We start from the raw sequence: 21,508 nt of genomic DNA, 5'->3' as shown, positions 1-21,508 counted from the left end.
ATTAATAAAATCAAACCTGAGGCTAGTTATTGGGGTGAAATGCTGGAAGATCAGAGAGACAGAACAAGCCACAGCTTCCTCACCTGCCCAATTCCTCAGGTGGTCTTGTTTCCTCAGACTGGAAGTCTCTGTGTCCTCATATCTGAATGGCTCTCAGCTGAACTGTGATGCTAGAAGCCTGAAAGCTTAACCAGCCAAATGCTTAACCAGCCAAATGCTTAACCAGCCAAATGCTTCTAGTTCCTGGTTCTCACGCCTTAAATACCTTTCTGCCTTCTACCATCACTCCCTGGGATTAAAGGCTCGCTTTCTGGGATGAAAGGCATGAGTCACCATGCTTGGCTGTATCCTTGAACACATGGATTTCTGCCTAGTTCTGCCTCCCAAGTGCTGGGATTAAAGGCGTGTGCTACCACTGCCTATCCTCTATGTTTAATATTGTGGCTGTTCTGTCTCTGACCCCAGATAAGTTTATTAGGGTGCACAATATTTTGGGGAACACAATACCACCACACATAACTATCAGATTTATCTCTAAATATTACATTTTATGCTATTAAAGATGATATTTTAAAATTATAATTTCCAATTTATTGTTGAGTATCTAGAAATGCATTTGATTATCATCCTCATATTCTGAAACCTTATGAAGCTAATGTATTAGTTCTAATGAGTTTATTTTAGGTTCTAGTTTCCTACATATGTAGTCCATGCCTTCTATGGAATTTCACTTCTTCCTGTCTGGATGCCTTTGTTTTCTTTTTCTTGCCTTATCACATTGGCTAGAACTACAACTAATTTGTGAGTGGTGAGAGTGGATGTCCATGCCAATAGAAAAGTCTTTGGCATGATAGAGCCTGAAGTTTTTCCATAAATACCCCTTATCAGGTTGATTGAAAAAAAACCTTCTTTTCTGTGACTAATGTGTTGAAAAAAAAACATTCATGAATGTACTTTGGATTTTTCAATACTTCTTCTGAAGCTGCTGATATAATTGTTTCATTTTTAAGTACTTTGTTCTCTTTTAGTGAGTTGTATTGATTTGTCCAATGTTGAAATGGCCTTGTGTCTTTGGAACAGACTGTACCTGATGTATGTGGATTTTTATTTGATAAAATTTTCTCTGGGGTTTTGTGTCTGTTTCCATGAGCAATATTGTTGTGTATTTTTCTTGTAATTTCTTTGTTTTAATGTTAGCTGCTTAGAACGTACTCTCTGCTCTTCTGTGAAGCCATCTTAGTAAAGTAATGGGATTATTTCTTCAGTGGTCTGTATCTCTCAAGGACATTTTAAAAATATTCCAAAACTCAGATTTATTAGCACAGTATGTTTTAGTCTCCTTTTATATATTTACATTTATGAGTTCTTTCTTTGTAAATTTAGTGGAAGTGTTGACACAGGGCCTCGCTACGTAGCCCAAGAGGGGCTCAGAATCCAACCCTCCTTCCTCTGCCTCCCAAGTGCTGGGATTATTGTAATTGTTGCTGTGCTCAGTTCTTATGCTCTTTTAATATCCGTCCTATCTGTTCTGATTTCCTCCTACTTATTCCCAATATTGGTATTTTATGCCTTTTTGGTTTTTTTTTTTTTAATTTATCAGCTTAGCTAGAGTTTAATCAGTTTTTTGGGGGGAGGGGCATCCTTTTAAAAACTCAGCTTTGGGTTTTGGTTTTTCTCTTATCCTCATTATTTTCTCTATCCTGCTTTAGGGTTGATCGGCTCTTCCTTTTCTAACTTCTTTTCATTTATTTTATTTTATTTTTTAGTTTTTCAAGACAGCGTTTCTCTGTGTAGTTTTGGTGCCTGTCCTGGATCTCACTCTATAGACCAGGCTGGCCTCACTCACAGAGATCTGCCTGACTCTGCCTCCCGAGTGCTGGGATTAAAGGTGTGTGCCACCACTAACTTCTTAAGGTGGTGGCTGGAGTTGTTGATTAGAGACTTCTTTTCCTACAGTCTTTTAAAATACTGCTTCCATGATCCCGTGGTCACATCATGTTGCTGCTATAGTTTGAGTGTGAGTGTCCCTCTAAAATTCCTGTGCTGGGACCTATACCCAGTGTGGTCATATTGAGAAGTGAGCATTGGAGAAGAGATTAAACATGAGCACTTCACCCTCACGGGAGGCTTTGATACTCTTAAAAAAGAAGCCGAATGTAGTGCCCTCATACTTTTCTGTCCTTCTGTTCTCCCCACCCCTGCAAATTCAGGTTTATTTAATTTGGAGACCGTAAAAGAAGGTACCACCATAGAAACAGAGGTCCCTCACCAGAAGCCAGATGTGCCACCCACTAAGAAAGGTAAGCTTCTGTTGTCTATAAACTTCCTGGCCAGTGATGTTCTTTCACAGCACTGAGAAGGGACAGAGACCACTGTGGGTTCATTTTTATTCATTTTGATGTCCTTTCTAATTTCCTTTTCCTTAAAAAAAAAAAAGTCTGAAAATACATCGCATTTTACCTTATTTATTACCTGTGTTGGGTGTGAGTATGCATGCCCCACAACATGCTTGTGGCAGCCAGAAGACAGCCCAGGAGACCAGTTATCGACTCCCATCATGTGTGTCCTGGGGTTGAACGGAGGTAATCAGGTGGCCCATACAAGTTCTCGTTCATGCTTCAGACACCTAAAGTATTTAGCTCTGCAGAACCCTGCAGCCTTTTCAGGGCTTGTGCCCACTTGGAGGAGCTCCAAGATTGTCACACTGCCATACTTCCCCAAACAGAGCCCAGACAACACCAGGCTTTCCTTCCACTCAAGTTCTTGCTACAGAGGACTGCCTTGAGACCTTGACCCTCCAGACCTATGAAGTGGTCACGTGGCTGTGCCGCAGCTCCACAAACTCAACCCTGTAGCCCTGGAGGCATTGGGGCCCCATGTAGAAGCCCCCAGCAAATAGTCACATGGCACCCTCTATTGTCCTGAAAGCAACCAGGTGACCCAGGCTTGAGAGGGTCTGTCCTCTAAGACCTGAAAGCACCCAAATGGCCCATCCACCAGAGGCCCCTGAGGGTAACCAAGAAGACCTTCCTGAACGGCATGTCTAACACTCCACCCCCTTACAGTTTTTGAGACTCAGTTGAACATCCAGTTCTCAACTTAGCCTACTGTTACCTGAGCAGGTTAGCATGAAAGAACCTTAAAGTCAACTTGTGTAGCCCTTGGATACCAATATTCCTGCTTAAGAGAACTGTATCTAAGCTATTGTCACAATCCTACAACCTCTTCATCCCAGGCAGAGATATCTGATGTCTTTGCAAATGTGGATTACAGCCAAAGAAGCTACACAGGTACAAAGCATCCACAATGGATCAACCAATGAAGCCTATTTTCTATGAAAGCCACTGTTATAGGCTAGATGTGGTAGCATATAGCTGCAATCTTAGTATTCAGGAGACAGAAACAGGGTAAGTGCAACAAGTTTGAGAGCAGTGTGGTCTCTATGGCAAATCCTATGTCAACCAGTCAACCAGTGCTATATAATGAAACACTGTCTCAAAAAAAAAAAAAAAAAAAAAAAAAAAAAAAAAAAGCCACTCTGCAGTGTTGATAGAGGCAACTATTGACCCATCACATTCTTTCCTGTAGAAATATAAGAAGGATGATAAAACAATTATACGACAATGTAATTCCTCAAGATGTACAAAGTAACACTCTACAACAGACCCCAGTAGAAAAGGAAATAAACAGATTTGTAGATGTATCCAACCGTCTTATTAAATAAGAAACACAGAAACAATGTAAAAGAGAAAGCCAAGAGGTCAGAGCTCAGAGCTAAAATCTCACCCTTCCGCCTGCAGTGTCCCAGCTTCCCGAAAGAGAGCTATATCCTGTCTGTATGTCTTTTTTATAGTATTATTGTTCTGCCTTCTCATTGGTTGTAAACCCAAACACATGACTGCCTCGTCACTGTCTGAATGTACAGCCCCCTAGGTCTTAAAGGCATATGTCTCCAATGCTGGCTGTATCCCTGAACACACAGAGATCTATGGGATTAAAGGCGTGTGCCACCACCGCCACACTCTGTCTATGGCTCTAATAGCTCTGACCCCCGGGCAACTTTATTTATTAACATACAATCAAAATCACATTTCAGTACAATTAGAATACCACCACACAGATTACCTAGAAAGAATTCAGAAAAGTGAGCTTAAGGAAACTTAGTGAGATAAGAAGACAGTTTATGATATGAATGAAAAACTCATCAAGGGGTATAGCATGAAAAAGAATCAGTAAGAAATACTGGATCTGAAGAACTCAATAAATGAAATTTAAAGCATGGTAATGAGCTTCAACATAATTGATCAGGTAGAATAAAGAATTTCTGAGCTTAAAGTCTTGAAATAATCCAGTAATTTTTAAATGGAGAAGAACACTTTGTGGATTTATGAGACAGCATTACATAAGCAAAGATACATTATAGGTATTTCAGAAAAGGAGCTAAGGGAAGGCATAAAAACATCTTTTCATTGGACAGGAGCGATGGCTCAGCAGTTAAGAGCACCTACATGGTGGCTTAGGACATCCATCACTCCAGTTCCAGGGAATTCAGTACCTTCTTCTGACCTCTGTTGTCACGGCGTGCATACATATATTCAGGTAGTCACATGAATAAAATAAAAGCTAAAATATTTTTGAAGAAATAAATGAAAAATCTGTTCAGTAAAATGAATTGCTGGAAACTTTCCAAATCATGGGGGAAACTGTCCATAAGGCCCAAGAAATTCAAAGGACACCTTAATAAATTTGACAAAAATATCCTTTCTGATTTGTATTATGGTCAAACTGCCAAATGACCAAGACCAAAAAACTCTAAAAGCAGTAAAAGAAAAGCATTAAATACCTTAGAAGATTAACAACAGACTTCTCAACAGAAACATTAAAGGTTGGAGGAGAATGGGATATGTTCAAAGACCCAAAGAAAAAAATGTCAAGTAAGAATAGCATGGATCTGGGCAGTGGTGGTGCGCACTTTTAATACCAGCACTCAGGAGGCAGAGGCAGGCCAATCTCTGTGTGTTTGAGGTCAGCCTGATCTACATATCGAGTTCTAGGACAGCCAGGGCTACAGAGAGAAAACCCTGTCTCAAAAAAACAAGACAAACAAACCAACAAAGAACAGTATGGGTCAACAAAGCTGCCCTTCAGAAGTGAAGGAGAGACACAGATTTCCCAGGACAACTAAAGCCTGAAGGCATTCAGCGTTACTAGACCAGCTTTATGAGAAATACTAATAGGAGCCTACAACAGGAGCAAAAGATAATAACCATCGCAGAAACGTGCAAAACTCAGCAGTGGAGTAGATGCACGAAAGAGAAAGGAAACCAAGTTCCATGGATACAGGAACCCACAAGAGCACAAAGATGGACAAGAAAGGAACAAAGGATGTACAAAACAACCAGAAAAGTTAACAGAACAACAGGAAAATGTCTTTAATTATCAGTGATGACCTTGAATGCAAATGGATTGAAATTCCAATTAAAAGACTGGCTAAATAGATTTTTTAAAATTATTTTTTGAGTGTGTACACATGTTTTGCTTGCATGTATGTAGGTGTACCACATGCATGCCTCTTGCCTGTGGAAGCCAGAAGAGGATATCAGATCTCCTGGAGCTGGAGTTACGGATTGTTGAGAATCACATGGTGTGAACTACACCATTCAGGTGCTGGGAATCAAACAAGGCTCTCTGGAAAACCAGCTGGTACTCTTACCCACAGAGCAATCTCTCCAGCCCCTGGAAAAACAGAGATACACTGCCTATGAGAAATTATCTTTACTGGTAAAGAGATGCATAGGCTGAAAGTGAAGGGATGGGAAAGGACTTACCATATAAGTGGAAACTAAAAGGTGAGCAATTATGTTCCATAAAACAGACTACTTAAACAAACACACTAAAAAGAAAGTCACCACTTAACAATAATAACTGGATCAATTCAAGAAAAGGAGGTGTAATCCTAAATGTATATAAGTACCCAGTGCTGGAGCAACCAATTACAAAGAGCAGACAGTGGTTATGAAAGAGGATGGACTGCAGTCCACCACCACCATACATTCATCTATGAACAGACAGATCGTCCACACACAAAATCAGTGGACATTATAATTAAACCCTGTAATAGACCGAACAGACCAAGGAGTTGCAGAACATCATGTCCCACAGCTACTGAATATGCCTTCTTCTCATCCACACACAGAGCATTTTCAAGGATACCTCATAAAAGTTAGACAAAAACAAGTCTCAACAAAATTTTTAAATTGAAATCGTAATATATATATCTTTATTGACATCAATAGAATAAGACCAGTAATTAACAAGAGGAATTAAAAAAAGAAAGAAAAGCAATAACAGGCAAACCTAAAATTAGTAGAAGACAAGAAATAATAAAGATCAGAGTAGAACTGAGACTAAAGTACACAAATAATCAGTGAGCTCAAATTAGCTTCTTGAAAAGATAAAAGACTCAGTTTTTAAATTCAGCAATGAAAACTGAGACCTCATAACAGCATCACAGAGTGAAAGGAATCATTGGGGCAATAATGGACAATCATGTACAGCAAATTGGGATACCTAGAAGAAACAGACTTCTGGGCATAGGTAACCACCAAAATTGAACCATAAGGACATGGAAAACCTAAAACAATAGTGAGCATTGAGACTGAATTGGTCTCTTGTATTAATTCACTAGTTGCTGTGACCAAATACCTGACTAAGCAAAAGCCTTTAATGGAGGAAGGGTTTCTTCAGCATGTGGTTCAAGGTGATACAGTCCCTGTGGGCAGGGAAGGTGTGGTGGATGCAGTGTGAGGCAGCTGGTCACGTTGCATTTCTGGTCAGGGAGCAGATATTGATGCATTCTAGAGTTCAGCTAGCTTTTTCTTGGATTTGCAGTCTGAGTCCTCAGCCCATGGCATGGCACCACCCACATTTAGGGTAAGTCTTCCTACCTCAGTTAACCTAATTTAGATAACCCTTGACAAACACACCCAGAGGTGTGTTTCCAGTGTGATTTGAAATCCAGACATGTTGACAGTAGAGATTAACCATCACATCTCCAAAGGAAAGTCAGCATCTTAATGGCTTTACTCCTGAATTTCATCAAACTTCTGAAGAACTAATACAGCTTCTTCATGAACTATTCCAAAGGATTGAAAGGGAGGGAGCCTTCCAAACTCATTCTTAGAGGCCAGCATTGCACTGAATCCAAAGCTTGACCAGGCTACAACAACAAAAGTTCAAAATACCAATATCCCTGATTAACATAAATTCATATTGGGGTAACCAACTGCTCCGTGATTGGATTGGAGGCCAACTCCATAGGAGGGAATACACACCTCAACTATAAACTTGGTCAAAAGCCTATGACTGAGGAATTCATGGGTCCAAAGGAAGAACATACTACCATTATTTTCCTAGATGGATAGATGCCGTCAAATGTTCTTCTAAATAAATACTTACGTTTATATCACTAGACTAGTGCCACCCTCAGCCTGGGGCAGAAAAATTCTTTTTTTCCAGCAGGCAATAGTTAATGCAGAGATTCAGAACTGGTCAAAGTGCTGACAGTAAGTGACTGTTAAGTGATTGCCCCCAAATGGGACATTTGTCTCAACCCCTCAAGACTCAGAAACATCAGTGAAGAAGGATAGGAAGAATGTGAGAACCAGAGGATGGGGCAGAGAGCTGTGAAATGCTGTCTTCTGGACCTGCCATCATCACTGCAGTCCAGAACTCAGGTAGCTATGGTTACCTTGTACAAGACCTACACAAGATCAAGCCAGTCAGTAAACATTCCGGCACGTGTAGAGAAGGGACTTAGGTGGTTCCACCCATAGCTGAGGAGATATTGACAATTGATGGCTAATAGGAATGGAGGTGTGACTTCAGGGAGGATGCCAGGCTCTAAGGAATGGCCCCAACACCCTGCAAGACTAATTGGACTCAATGAGCTATTTTTAAAAAATAGAAGAGAACATTAAGTTGAGAGGAAGAAGTATTGGGGAGGGTCTGGCGGGAGTCTTATGGGGAATTTGGGTTGGGTATGATTAAGATACTTTATATGTGAATGAAATTGTCAAAGAATAAATAAAAATATATTTTAAAAGTGAACTATATCTGAGGTACTAGATAGGTAGTTACTATGACCTGGTTACATACCACATACATGTATTAAAATGCCACTGTATACCTCATATATACTATTTTGATATGTCAAAAAAAACAACTTGTTTGTTCCAGATATTAGAGGATTTTCCAGATGTGTTTGGGGGAATTCTTAGTGGAGGCTGGGGTTGAAGCTCAGGTTTTTTTCTTGCTAAGCCCACATTCTAGTCCTGAGCTATACCCACAGCTCCAACTTCTCCAGACATGCTGCTATTGTTTTCTAATTTAATTTTATATTTCCAGAGAATATACTTGGAATGATTTTAGTATCTATCCATCTATCTGTTTGTCTATCTTAAAGACAGGATCTTTTATGCCTAGAATATAGCCTACCTTTATAGATTTTTCTGTGTTTATATGAAAATAATGTGTTTTGTAATTGGACAGGGCATACTATGAATATTAATTAAGTCAATAATAAAACAACCTTCATTATTTTCGGTAATAGTATTATTCTGAAATCTAATTAATATGATACTAATAGAAACCCTGACTTTTCATTAGTGTCAGTATGACCTCTTTTAGAAGCATTTACCTTTATCTGTGTTTTTAATATCTAAAATGAGCGTCTTGAAGGAAGCATACAGTTGGAAATGAGTGTTTCTCCTTGAGTTATTACATTCTTCTTTATTTAGGTCCCACAATTCCTTACTATATTGTTAGCTATTAAACAACTTTAACAAGTATTTTCTTTATACTTAACCCATGTTTAAAGGTGATTTTCTACATGAAGGTAGATCTAAATTCCACTATTAGTCTTTCCATCAACAAAGCAGGAGAATGTATTTGGCCTCTAGTATGTGACATTTTTCTGGGCATTGGGAACATGATGGTAAGCAAGTCAAAGTTCCTCCTAGAAACTCCCATTTTTGAGGATAGATTGAAACGGGGCCTCACTCTGTAGCCCAGGCTGGCCTCAAACTCGTAATCCCTCCTACTTTAGCCTCCTAAGTGCTAGGAATTTAGGAGTATGACATCCCAGCTGACCACTTGAAGCCAATGTCAGTCCCGCCTTCTGAGCACTTCCCTGGATCACACAATCATTTTTCTGTGTCTGGAGGAACTGCAGGGTTATCTGTAAAGTTTTCACAAAATTGTGCAGGGATTGGAAATTTAGAATAAGTCCATGGTGAGTTGGAAACAATTCTAACATACAAGCAATGACTGAGCTCACTATATAGCAAACAAAAATCTGGAGGATGACAGCTGAGAAATCTGTTTATCTTTCCTCTCACCCACAGGACTTAAGGAAACAAAGAATACAAAAGGAAAGTCGTAGAAAAACTCTGGCCACCTTCCGGCCATCATGGAGCAAAAATCAAACCAAACTGAGATAATCAAGCACTCTGCTTCACAGCGGTCTTCAAAGAGGAGGCTCTGAAACCACCAGATTTTCCCCAGTGAGAGCACTGACCCATCAGGGCTTGCCAAGAAGAACCTCAACCATCAGTATTTCCCCAAAGGAGATGTTAGTGTCATACCACCAGTAACCCCCATGGGAATACTATACTTCAAGGGCAACTATACTTCAATGTCCCAAAGAGGACATTGCTCTGTCAGGGCTCCTCGAAAGAACCTTGAACCACCAAAGTTCCCTAAAAGTCCCACTAATGCTTCCCCCAAAAAGACCGTGTCTTCCAAGGAGAATATCAAACAACCAGTGTTCCTCTAAGGAACAAAAACCCTCCCAGTTCCCGTTTAGGGGCTCACTAAGCAGAATCCTTACTGAACAGCGCGGTGGCCCAGGTATAGCTAACTCCTCCTCTCAGGAATCTGTTTATATGCTAGACTTCTCCTCTATTATGTCTTCTTCCTTCTCCCTCCTCTTCTTCCTCTCTCTGTCTAAGTATGGTGATGGTAGGGTGTGGTCAGGAAGGCTCACACAGGGCCATTGAGGTTTTCAGGAGCAGCACTCCGGCCCAACCTCTATAAGGAGTGCACCTCAGGAGACTGGCCAGGGCAACCAATGATGCATGGCCATGAACCTGGAGCTGGTTGCTCTCTGAGTTTGCAGGTTGTCTCATCTTATACTTCTGTTGTATTTCCTGCTGAAGGAGTGACTGGTCACTTCAGCTTGTAATTAATAAAGGCAACTTCTCAGGGAGCCAGTGTGTTGTTTGCCCCCCTCTGTGGTCACCCAGGCTAATGAAGACTGTGGAACTGGTGCCTTAGTAATATTTTCCTCAGCCATGGAAGGAGAATTGGCATGGGCATGAGCTGGGCAAAGCTCTCAATCCCACCCTCATTTTCTGATGTGCGTGCAATAGGTTGCTTCCTAATGTCTGAGGTTTACAATTCATGCTCCTGCTGTGGGGTGATGGCGCACGCCTTTAATCCCAGCACTCAGGAGGCAGAGCCAGGCTGGATCTCTGTGAGTTCGAGGCCAGCCTGGACTACAGAGTGAGTTCTAGGGAAGGCGCAAAGCTATACAGAGAAACCCTGTCTCGAAAAAAACAACCAACCAACAAACAAACATACAATCCATGCTCCCATAGCACTAAATAAACAGCCTTGGCCTTCCCAGGAAAACAGAGCTAAGAACAATCATCGGAAGTCCCTCTGTCTGGGAGCCCACTGTTGGAAATAGTGAGTTGAGTTCTATGATGTGACCTTCGCCCATTCATACTCCCCCTGGACCTCACCCTTCTGCCTCAGCATGACGATACAGGGTAAACTATACCCTCAACTTCTCCCTGGACCAGATTTATCCTGGTTAACCGTGAAGCCATGTGAATGTTACAGGGCAGGCCGTCTCCCTTCTCCCCAACAGCCGCAGCATCACTCCATAAAAGGAGGCTGCTTGGCTTGGGACCTCCATTTGTATAGCCAGCTGCCCTAACCTCACATGTAGTGCAGCGATCAGGAGCAGCACGCCCTGGGGTGGGCACACAGACAGACAGACAGGGCTGGCCTGGATGCTTAAGGTGATGTCTCAGAGAGATCCTGATGGAAGTCCCAAACATTACGAGCTCAAAGGGATTCTCACTGTCACATCTCTAACTACTCACTCCAGCCACTGTCCTGTCTGAAACCCCTGCCCCAGATCTACCCAGTCTACAAAGCACCATCACAGGATGTAAGCATTTCACCCAAGGAAGTAGTATTATTCTTAGGTATGTCTTGATAAACCAAGGAGAAGCTTCTGGAACAATGTGAGGGCCATTCTGCCTCCACTGACCCTGGTTAAGAACTAGGAAGTGATCCCTCTCCTAGACTCTACACTCCACACACACACACACACATACACACACACACCTTTTATAAACACATACTTTTATACACACACACTTTTATACACACACACACATACTTTTATACACACTTTTATACACACATACACACTCATACATACTTTTATACACACACACACTCACACACACACACTCACACATACTTTTATACACGTACTTGAGCTTGCCCTTCTCGGACCAGTGTCCATCATTTTCCCCAACCCCACCTGGTCTCAACTGTTCTTTAAAGACTCAGGGACAACTTGGCTCAAGTATGCCAAAACCCAAATGCAGAGCAGCTTGGTCAGGCACATGGAAGAAGGAGCTCTCCAGGCCACCCCGCTACAGGTCTGTATCCTGACCCCACGTTCTCTCCCACAGCAAAGACCAACACAAGACCAGAGGGTAAGACACATGCTTTATGCCTGCAGGTGGTCAGGGAGATGTTAGCAGGGACCCGGCATGTAACTGTCACACCCAGAAGTGATCCAGGAGGCTTTGTCCAGACTCAGGAGGTAGTCTAGGAGGGCTTCCTGGAGCAGATAACAATGAAGGAGTCTTCCAGGCAGGCCTCAGTGGCAGGGGCCAGTGCTGAGGACTCTGGTCCCAGTCTCCTGAGTTTCAGAGCATCATGTCAATGCACATATGGTTAGGTTGTTCCTAAGGTGGAGACAGCTGAGTGGTTCTTGTTTCCTCTTCCCAGCAGTACACAGAAAGTCAAAAGAGGTCACTTGACGGAGCTGCTCTGAATCAGGAGCCGTGTCCAGAGAGCACAGGCTCTTACACCAGGAGGCCACAGCAAAGCAGGGCGAAGCAAACCCAGGCACCAGAGGAGGGTGCAGGGAAGTTCTGACCTCATGGCAGACAGGTCAGAGCCCAGCAGATGTGGCCAGCCAAGCCTCCCCACCTAGACGGCCAGGGCCTGCGCCAGCGCCTCCTCTCCTGTTCACCTGGCGCTCCTGGAGTTCCTCTGTTTGCTCATGGCTGTGAGCATCTGGCTGATGTAGGAAGTCAGGAGATCATCCATTTTGTAGCCCTGGAACCAGGGGTGAGGAAGTAATCAGGGCCCATGGAGGAACGTGCCCGCCCCTCACACACATGACTCTTAGGACACTGGGCACAGTGCAGAAACAAAGCAACTCTGTCCCCGTCGACACACTTGAGGGACTGGGTTCATCTTGCCGTCGTGAGCCCCGGGCTCGTGGTCCCTGTAATTCTGGACGCCCCCCTCCAGGAGTGACTGCGAACACGACCAGTTAAGCAGCACTGGGAAGTGTGGGCTCCTCTAGGAGGAGGTCTCATTGCTAACAGCTCCTCTGTTACACTCGGGCCACAGTCCATGTGTGCCTGCTCAATCTCCAGACACTAAAACAGCAGCTGAATGAGGGATTTGTTCCTCCACCCCAGAATGAGCACTTTCCCCTGACTAGCCTCCAGATAGACCCAACCAGGATAGGTAGGGACCCAGGCCAGGCACTAGGAAGCGCGCTCACCAGCGACGTCTCACAGAGCAGTTTGCTCCCACGGACCAGGTTCCCAATGGTGATGTGGAAGTAGGTGTTGCCGCTGCTCCAGTTGGAGATCTTGGTGAAGGGGTGAGTAGTCAGAATGTCCTGGGGGAGCAGGAGGGCACACAGCTGCACAGCACGGCCCTCTGGCTTCAGTAACCCCTGCTCCAGCCTGCACACACACACACACACACACACACACACACACACACACACACACACACGCGCACAGAAGTCTGGGCCCTCACACGAGGAAAGGAACAAGAGGGAGGGAGAAGCCAGCTGTGTGTGCAGCTGCCAGGGAGTTTCCCCTCCATGCCTTGCCTTGGACACCCAAGGAAGCCCGGGAGGCTGTTGGGTGCTTAGGGCCCAATACAGAAACTTAGGTGGCCTGAGAGCACTGGCCACTGTTGGTCTGAATGAGATAGCCCAGGTGAGTTTAAGGAGAAAGTGGGACAGAGAAGAAAACAGAAAAGAACCTTGGAAGGACACAGTATACTTGGAATGTGTAGAGCAGAAGCCCAAAACTGCCTGCAAAAGGGTGACGAAGTCGGAGAGCCCATGTGAACACGCTGCCATGGAAGATGACCGTCATCAGTGATTTTCACCAGCTATTCAGGAGCACAGCATCGGGGGACACAGTGGGGGACACAGTGGGGGACACAGTGGGACCGGCCTTTCTGGTGCCTGAGCACAGCTACTCCTGCATCCGATGCACTATTTACCATCGTGACCGGATGGGCAGAGAACATTTTGGGAAGAGGCGGCAGCCTGTGGCATCCAGTGACACTGAGAAACTGAGCACTAAAAAGTCTTTGTGGGACTTAGCAGCAAGAATTTGATGGTAAGTTGAAGGTACAGTTTTGGTGGAGCAAATGAACAGGTCAATGGAGCAAGCACAGGCAGCCAGGGGCTCTGCAGTGGGGACGGTGGGTGAAAGGGCTTATCCCTGGGACCTTAGCTGGTCCTCCCCGACCCTGCACACTCCTGCCCTGCTCACCTTGGTTCTGGGATCGATGAGGCTGACCCCGTACTTGTTAATGGCAATTAAGAGAATCTCAGGGAAGTTTGGTTCTGTAGTTTGCTAGCAAAGAAAACAGAGACACCATCAGATGGCGATTCAGAGCAAGACAGCAGCAGTTTGGAGACAGGCATCAAGCCAGCCTCGCCAGGGCAAAATCAACCTGGCCTGCTGCCTGTGTGGAGCCAGAGGTACCAAGGCCCTGCCAGTCCTGCCGTGACCTGGTTTCTGCCTCTGCCCACAGCTCACGGGTCCCCAGCAGAGGTCCCACCCTTTCCCTCTTGCTCTCCTGGGAGGTTCTGCTATGTCCTTTCTCTCAATCCAAAAGTTTCCCAGTGGCCAGAGCAGCCATATGGTGCCCTTGTCCCAGCCCCAAACCTCCAGGGCCCATTGTCCCCCGAGGAGACCCTGACCTTCACCTGCTTGCCACCTGTTCTCACCACCCTCAGCCATACTTAACCTTCTTCATTTCCTGCCCAGATCTGAGCTCTCAGGCCTGTGGGCTCTGTCTACACAGGGCCCTTGGCAGAGGATTTCCTGGAAAGCCCAGCATCACCTGCTCCAGGAAGCCACCCTAGACTACCTCCTCACTCTAGGCACAGTCTCCTCCTCACCCTAGGAACAGCCTCCTCCTCACCCCAGGAACAGCCTCCTCCTCACCCCAGGAACAGCCTCCTCCTCACCCCAGGAACAGCCTCCTCTCCACCCAGGCATAGCCTCCTCCTCAACCCAGGCATAGCCTCCATCCAGATCTGCTACCTCACGAGAGCCCACCAGTACAAGCCACCCTTCATCACTCCAGCCTATATGTATGACCATCTCTCTTGTTGGGCCAAGCTTCTGGTCCTTCCTAGTGGGTCAAATTAAGGCAGCTTCTCCTGTCTGTGCCAGATGTTCAAGGCAATCACTGCCACCTTCTTTCCAGTCTCTGCTGTCTCACCCCAACCCCTTTGCACCTTCCTGCCCTCTGAAGATCTCCCGAAGACATACCTTCACCTCGAAGAAGGCTGAGCCAAAGGTGGGCCACTTGAAGATGAGCTTCAGGAAGGCTAGCTTGGCCTCCTCTTTGGACTTCCCTGCATGCTTGTTGAAGTAGGCGACGATGGACTGTGGGGGAAGTGAGTCAGGTGCACCCCTCACAGCTCTGCTTCTGCCTGTCTACACTGTCAGACCCAGGCATGGGATAGACAGTGTTGCCAACTACCGTGGTCCCCACTTAACACAGCCAACTGGCTTCTGACCCACCCCATGCAGACGATCCGGAGGGTATCAATGAAATTCAGGCCACCTACAAATCAGGATGGGACAAACTAATACCACAGGACCATGAAGTCCTTTGGGTGGGGACCAGAGAAGGAAGCAAATAGAGATGGAATAAAGGGTGCCCTCATCACAGGAGGGGCATTCCCCTTAGCTGCTGGCCAGTACTTGCTGCCCCGACTCCTGGGATACCCAAGGTCCCACTCTGGGAGGCCCCATTCCCACTGCTCTCCTGTGTTTACCCGCTTCCAGTCATCAGGTGAGACCTGCCGGATGAGGTCCTGAGGCACCAGCTCCCTTAGCAACTTGGGGATGCTAGGGAAGTAGGACTTGTCCTCCTCAAACTTGACCCTGTAGATGAGTGCACCCAGCTGCAGCACCTCCTCCCGAGTGCACTTGTGGTAGCCGCGGAGATACTTGGGCAACTCCTGCCAGAAACAGAGCAGGTGGCAGGCGTGGCCAAGCCAGAAGAGGGGCTCCTGGAGTCCCCCCACATTCTGGCCCAGCACGTCCTCTGCCTCAGCTGACCCTGCTTCCTCACAGGAGCTGCACAGGACAGGAAAGATGTCTCACGGTCTTAACACCTGGTAGTTTGAAAGCAGAGCCATGATGGAGCATTGTCTACTGCCCTTTCTAGAGCCAGCGAGCTGGACTCGTGGAGGAACCTGAGGCAATTCCACATCCCTCCTGTCCTGTACCAGGCACCCCGGGTTTGAATGAGGGCAGTCCTTGCTCCCAGATCATCATGCTGGGCACCCCAGCAGCCACCATCCCCTTCTCCACCTCCCAGGAACCCTGGTTTGTTTCTCACTCAAGGCCAAGCAGGCTGCAGCCCAGCGCAGAGCACTGAGCAGCAGTCACACTGAGTGGGACCCCAGTTCCACCAACTGTGTGAGCCCAACTGTATCACTCGGACTCTCTGTTTGTTCCTCCAAAACAGGAACACGCTGATTTTAAGGGGTTAAATGGAAGGGCAGAAGGAATGGAAGGCAGCCGTTTTGCCTGTGAGTGTCCCTCCAGGTTTTCTGTCTGACAGTGTCTACAGAGCCCCAGAGGGCTTGGATGGACTCAACCACACCAGCAAACACCTGCATCCGGAGGATTCAGAGCATGGAGCAGCCTGAGCTAGCAAGGACAAGGCCCTCAGGAGAAGACTCAGGCAAGCCTTCAGGACTGGAAGAGGATGAGACAGGGTCTGAGTTCACACAACTGTCTGGAGACTCAGTGGTCTCAGCAGGTGGCCTTTTGAAGCAGCGGCTATAAGCCCTGTCTGTCAAAGGCACTCTCTAGCCTCACATGGAAGCCACCAGGCCAGTGACCCATGAAGCAGAGGGAACGGAGGTCAAAGTGCAGCTCACCTGGTAATAGTGGAAGATGGAGTCGGCCATGGGGTCCTTGCCTGGCACTGTGGTGGTCCACAGCTTCTTCATGAAGAACACCTGGTAGGTGAGCGAGGGCACGATTCCTGTGGCACAGGACAGCTGGTCACATGGAGTCTCAGCAGAAAAGGCTCCTTGACTCTACCAGCCTGGCACCAGCCCCAGCATGTCCCCTTACGTGGCTAACCAGTGGGCTTTGCAGCCTGGCCCAGAGCCAGCATGTCCCTGTGTCCATGCCTCTAGCATGGCAGAGCCCAGCCCCTTACCATCCTTGATGGGTCGTGCCTTCTTTATCCAGTCTGTGAGGTGTCGAACAAAGTCGAAGAAGAAGTCATTCTCAGGGACACTGATGACCTGGGGATGAACCATTGCAGCCCATCGGCGTTGGTTCTGATTTGCCCACTGATATTCCTGTCAGCTACTTCTCTGGAAAGACTCCACTCCTGGCCAGCGGGGCTCAGTGTGTCAATCCCACCCACACTACCTGTGCCTAGTCAGCATCTCTGGAACGCCGGCCTCCTGCCTGGAACGGCATCATCCCACCTAGTGCCTGGCACACCAGAAACTGCCCAGGCCCAAAGCAACATGGCCAAGAACAAGATCTAGTCTCAGCCTCAACTGTCTCTGACACCTGTGTCCAGCTCCTCCCACAGGCTCTGGACCAAGGATCTTGTAGACATTGTCTCTAGGTCCCCATGTTTGACACAGCGACAGTCACAAGGTGAGACAGAATGAACACACAGAGCTGTCAGTGATCAGTAGAAGGGGACATCCAGTTCTCCCCTCAGGATGCTCGAGGAAGCCTTCCTTTGGGAGGCATGACAGCTGAATTATGAGACCTTTAGGGAGAGCACACCTGGGTCTGGGTCCTGCTGTGTGACCATGGATAAGTTACCTAACCTCTCTGATGAAGCAGGAACAGGCATTCTACCCTCTGAAGGTTAATTCAAGGGTGAATTTGCTGAGGGGACAAAGTCAGTGAGCCCTGTGAGTCCAGAGCACAGGGCACCTGGACATGTGACTCTCAGAAGAGTTTTGCAGCTGTGTCTAGTGCCTCAGAGGACAGAGCTTTAGGGGCAGCTGTGCATGTAAGGGGAGCTTTCTTGCTGTGCAAGAAGGAGGTGGGCAGCTGATACTCCATGCCTCCTTCCTCCTCTCCGCCCCCTGTAGGTTCCCGGGGCCCCAGGAAGTCTCCAAAAGTTGGGCAGACCCACCTTGTCCGCGATTTTGACAAAAAGGCTGAATCCCTCGGAAGACTTGAGGAGCAGCCGGCTGGCGATGTTCTGACAGAAGTCCTTGGCCTTGGTGCTGGACTCCACCTCAAAAGCCTGAGGGTAGCACTCACTTGACTTCTGCGGGGCCCTTCCCCCATCTCCTCCTACCCGTGCTCCTCCAAGACCCCTGCCCTATCGGGTTGCCCTGGTGGATCCAGAGCTGCGTGTAGAAAGCCAAAGGCCGCTCCCACCTGGGTCTTCCCAGATCCCATTGTCGCTGGCCCGCCCAGCAGGACCAGGCCTGGCGCTGTCCCTCCAGGTCCAGGCCTGGGTAGTGAGAACAGAGGCAGGAACCCACAGGCAGTATGTGTGTCTGTGTGTGTGTGTGTGTGGGGGGGGGCTTGAAAAGAGAAAAGCAGCCCAGACTGTAAGAAGATGTGAGAGGGGTGGAGTGTGAGGGAGAGAGGAGAGAGGATTCTGGGAAATTTTGAGTTTGCCACAGAACCTCCTGTGGCATCTCTGAGTCTCCAGGATCCAAGTTAAGATGTCACACTCAGAACAGGAAGCCTGACTGTGGGGGCAGAGGGGTGTCTGTCTGTCGGCTTTTGATCAAGTCCTGGCTCTACCCGAGGGCAAGAGAATGAGAGGTTAAGGTGCTGGGTTGTGTTAGAGACGCCATGTGCAGGCTGAGGAAGCTTGACACTGTTTGGGTATCAGACCCACGGGCAGGGCCCCTCACCTCATCAGTGTCATCGGGGAAGTAGACCTTGTGGAAAATCTGGGTAGTCTTGTGCTGGATGGCCTCCACCTCCACCAGATGTGGAGGGTACTTCCGGGACCCGTTTCTGAAACACGGAGGGAGAGGGAAGGGCAAACATGTCCATCAGGCTGGGGATGAGAGGAAACGAGAGACCGGCCCCAGCCTGAACCCCGTCGCCATGCCCAACAGCGGGGCTCCCTTACATGGCCTCCCAGAGCCCTGAGTTCCCATCCCAGTAAGTGGGACGGTGACTGGAGGGAGGGGAGGGAGCGAGAGCGAAGGGTGTGCGTGAGCTTGGCAGAGTCCACAGTGGGGCCCAGGGCCCACCTCCCCAGGCTTCCAGAAGGCTTAAGGCTCTCCAGGAGCAGCCGGGCTCCCCAGTGTGGCCAGCATGAGCCACTGTGAAGCTGGGGAACTCAGGGACAGGCCCCACACTGAGTGCTCCTGTCCTCACCCCCAAGGGTTTGCCCTACAACTGGGTGTGGCCAGATGCGCCCCCCCCCCCCACCCAGCGCCTCGTGCTTGCCCCTCCCCCCACCTCAGCGCTTTCTGGAGCCGCTGCAGGCAGTCGAGGGCCAGAGGACAGTGCTTGCGGGACTGCAGGAACCGCTGCACGTGGGGCAGGAGGATGTTGCTGGGTGGGAAGAGGCCCGTGCACAGCCAGAGAAGTTCCCAGCCCCGCTCTTCGCTGTACCTGTGAGAGGAGGGACCAGAGGGAGTTACGGGAACCTGTGCATCCTGGAGCTACACCTTCTGTCCAGGGACCGGAAGACACGCATCCACGACAGCCAGACCCAAACAGAGCTACTCAGTGTGGCCATGCGCCCGTGCCAGGCCCGTACAGTCACCAGTCCACGGGGAGACAAGAAGGGAAGCCCACAGCTGCTCAGCACTCGGTCTGGGCCAGCTGAGATGGCATCCTCACATCCCCAGGGACGTGGAAGTAAGTGCGGTGTATCGGCTCACTGAGCTCCTAAACTCGTCTGTGCTGTTGAGTCAGAGCCCCCTACACCGTCAGGCACCCTTGGTTCACTGGACCTGATGGAGCAAGGACGTTTGGAGGGCTCTGTACAAGGCGGTATTAATGTTGGCTTTGAGAGCGAGACAAATTCTGACACACAGAGATGAAAGGTGACCCTGCCCAGGGGAAGGCCTGGCACTGGGAGGAGATCTGATGCGTTCGCTTCCAGGGTGGACCTTGCAGAAACGCCGAGTGCAAAGAGAGGAGACTGTTCGCCATTCTGGTACAGATGGATAGGCTATTCCAGTCCCAGAACTAGGCTGTCACTACCTTGGGGCGGTCTAGACTTGGATCAAGGTCTCTGCTGCCTCCGAAGGGGAGCAAGGCCAAAGCCAGTATTTCAGAAAGTAGATCACACTAAGCCCCAGCTGCAACCTGTCTTCGTGCATCCTGGCCCCACTGCAGAGAATTCTGCACTTCACACACAGGCCAGACCATCTAGGGACGGACCCCTAGTGACACATGGTGTCTTACATGGACAGCTAGTCCCAAAAAGAAACAGCGTGTACTACAAAACTCAGCTCTCGGCAAAATGACGAGTGTCCAGCTAGGCATCTGATGTGAGGCAGACACAGACGTTTCATAGGGTAAGGCCATGACTTTCCCTGGGTGTGAGTCCCTTGGGAACTCGGCCACTGTCACCTTGCAGTGTTTCTGTACACCTTCCCTTGCCTATTCTGTCTTGGCAAATTCTTTCACCCACCTCTATCACTGGCCTCTTAGAAGCCACCTGACACAGCATTTGGGTGGGTGGCCTATACGGGGGCGGGAGGGAGGGGGTCAAGCCTTGCTTCGTACACAATTGCAAGGCTTCCCCTCCCCCCACCCTTCTTCCCACATTGCCACAGTTGCTGCTCTCCCGAGCAGGGAGTGACAAGTGTAGACTGTGTTTACGTCGGCAGGCAGTCTACAGGGCCTGCTCCTGCCCAGCCTTCCAGATCCGCCCTGCTCACAGACACCCAGGTTTTCTCTACTCCTGAACATCAAGTCTCCCGCCCCCTCAGGACTGATTCATGGCCAGGATCAGCTTGGGAGTTTCCCTGTTGGGGCTGCTGCAGCCTGTGGGTTTGGCTTTGGAGTGAGGCTGAGTTCTTCTTCCAGTAGTCAGAAAGACGCCCTGGTTTGTCACTGGACCCTGCACTGCAGGAGGAATGTCACTTGGATCTCACTGGACTTATGCTAGGCTCATCTTCCTTAAACCCAGCCCTCCCTGATCCTTCCTTAGGGCAGCTCTGCTCCCCCCTCCCCTTCACTCTCCTCTCTCTTTCCCTTCTTCTCTCCCTGTGGAGCTTCTCCTCATGGTCACTCAGAACTCCATATAAGGAACTCACGGAGCAGTTAAAGCCACCGCCACTCCCTCAGAGAACATTCCCTCCTCAGAAGGAATCTCTTTCCTTCACAAGGTGGCCATCAGGGACCTCTGCATCAATCACCTTGTTAAACATCACTTCCCCACATCAGATCTGTCCCAAATACCGTCTAAAGAGCCATCATTCACTCAAAATCCTTTGCCTTTCCTAAGGAAATCAAAGGGTCCATTATGGCTTTGACCTAACCTGGCAAACATTTATCACCCTAACAACGACTTTCTGCGCGTCTATGGAGAGTTCCCTGCCTTAGCATGTGCCTGGCTCGGCTGATGAGGCCCAGGCTCTTAACTCAGTCACAACCAGCTCAGCTTCCTGCCGTGGCACCTGATACAGACCGAACTACTCAAATCAGGTCACCACTGAGAAGACAAGGGGAAGGAGCTGCTGGGACTGTGTATTCACTTGTCTAACAGAACAATGACAAAGGTCATTTTCAAATATCTTAACCCTGACAAGATGCCGGAGGTAACAGAGGGATCATCCTAGAACCTCACCATCCTCAACTTAGGCTAGCAGAAACCATTTGCAAGTATTCTAGTCTGGACCCCAAGGGCCACAACCATCTACAAAAGCTAGACCAGG

At 48.0% G+C, this 21,508-nt stretch overlaps 2 protein-coding genes across 3 annotated transcripts in view; one reads left to right on the top strand and one right to left on the bottom strand.

The window, feature by feature from the left end:
- Gdpd4 (glycerophosphodiester phosphodiesterase domain containing 4) overlaps positions 1-10,267 on the top strand; it is an 83,296-nt gene extending 73,029 nt beyond the window's left edge. For both annotated transcript variants that reach the window (XM_037197320.1, XM_037197318.1), the window contains exons 17-18: positions 2,211-2,300; positions 9,405-10,267. In XM_037197320.1, the coding sequence (XP_037053215.1) occupies positions 2,211-2,300; positions 9,405-9,442 (128 nt within the window). In that variant the 3' untranslated portion in view covers positions 9,443-10,267. The remainder of the gene's footprint in view (positions 1-2,210; positions 2,301-9,404) is intronic.
- Positions 10,268-11,792: 1,525 nt separating this feature from the next.
- Positions 11,793-21,508, bottom strand: part of Myo7a (myosin VIIA) — a 71,540-nt gene continuing 61,824 nt past the window's right edge. Inside the window, 10 exon segments of the mRNA XM_037197315.1 lie at positions 11,793-12,429; positions 12,887-13,006; positions 13,902-13,985; positions 14,913-15,029; positions 15,425-15,610; positions 16,541-16,647; positions 16,828-16,915; positions 17,776-17,889; positions 18,515-18,620; positions 19,074-19,229. Coding sequence (XP_037053210.1) covers positions 12,340-12,429; positions 12,887-13,006; positions 13,902-13,985; positions 14,913-15,029; positions 15,425-15,610; positions 16,541-16,647; positions 16,828-16,915; positions 17,776-17,889; positions 18,515-18,620; positions 19,074-19,229 — 1,168 coding nt within the window. The 3' untranslated portion in view covers positions 11,793-12,339.

The sequence above is a fragment of the Peromyscus leucopus genome, chromosome 1, assembly GCF_004664715.2.
Source record: "Peromyscus leucopus breed LL Stock chromosome 1, UCI_PerLeu_2.1, whole genome shotgun sequence".
Lineage (NCBI taxonomy): Eukaryota > Metazoa > Chordata > Mammalia > Rodentia > Cricetidae > Peromyscus > Peromyscus leucopus.
This window is presented reverse-complemented; position numbering and strand designations above follow the sequence as displayed.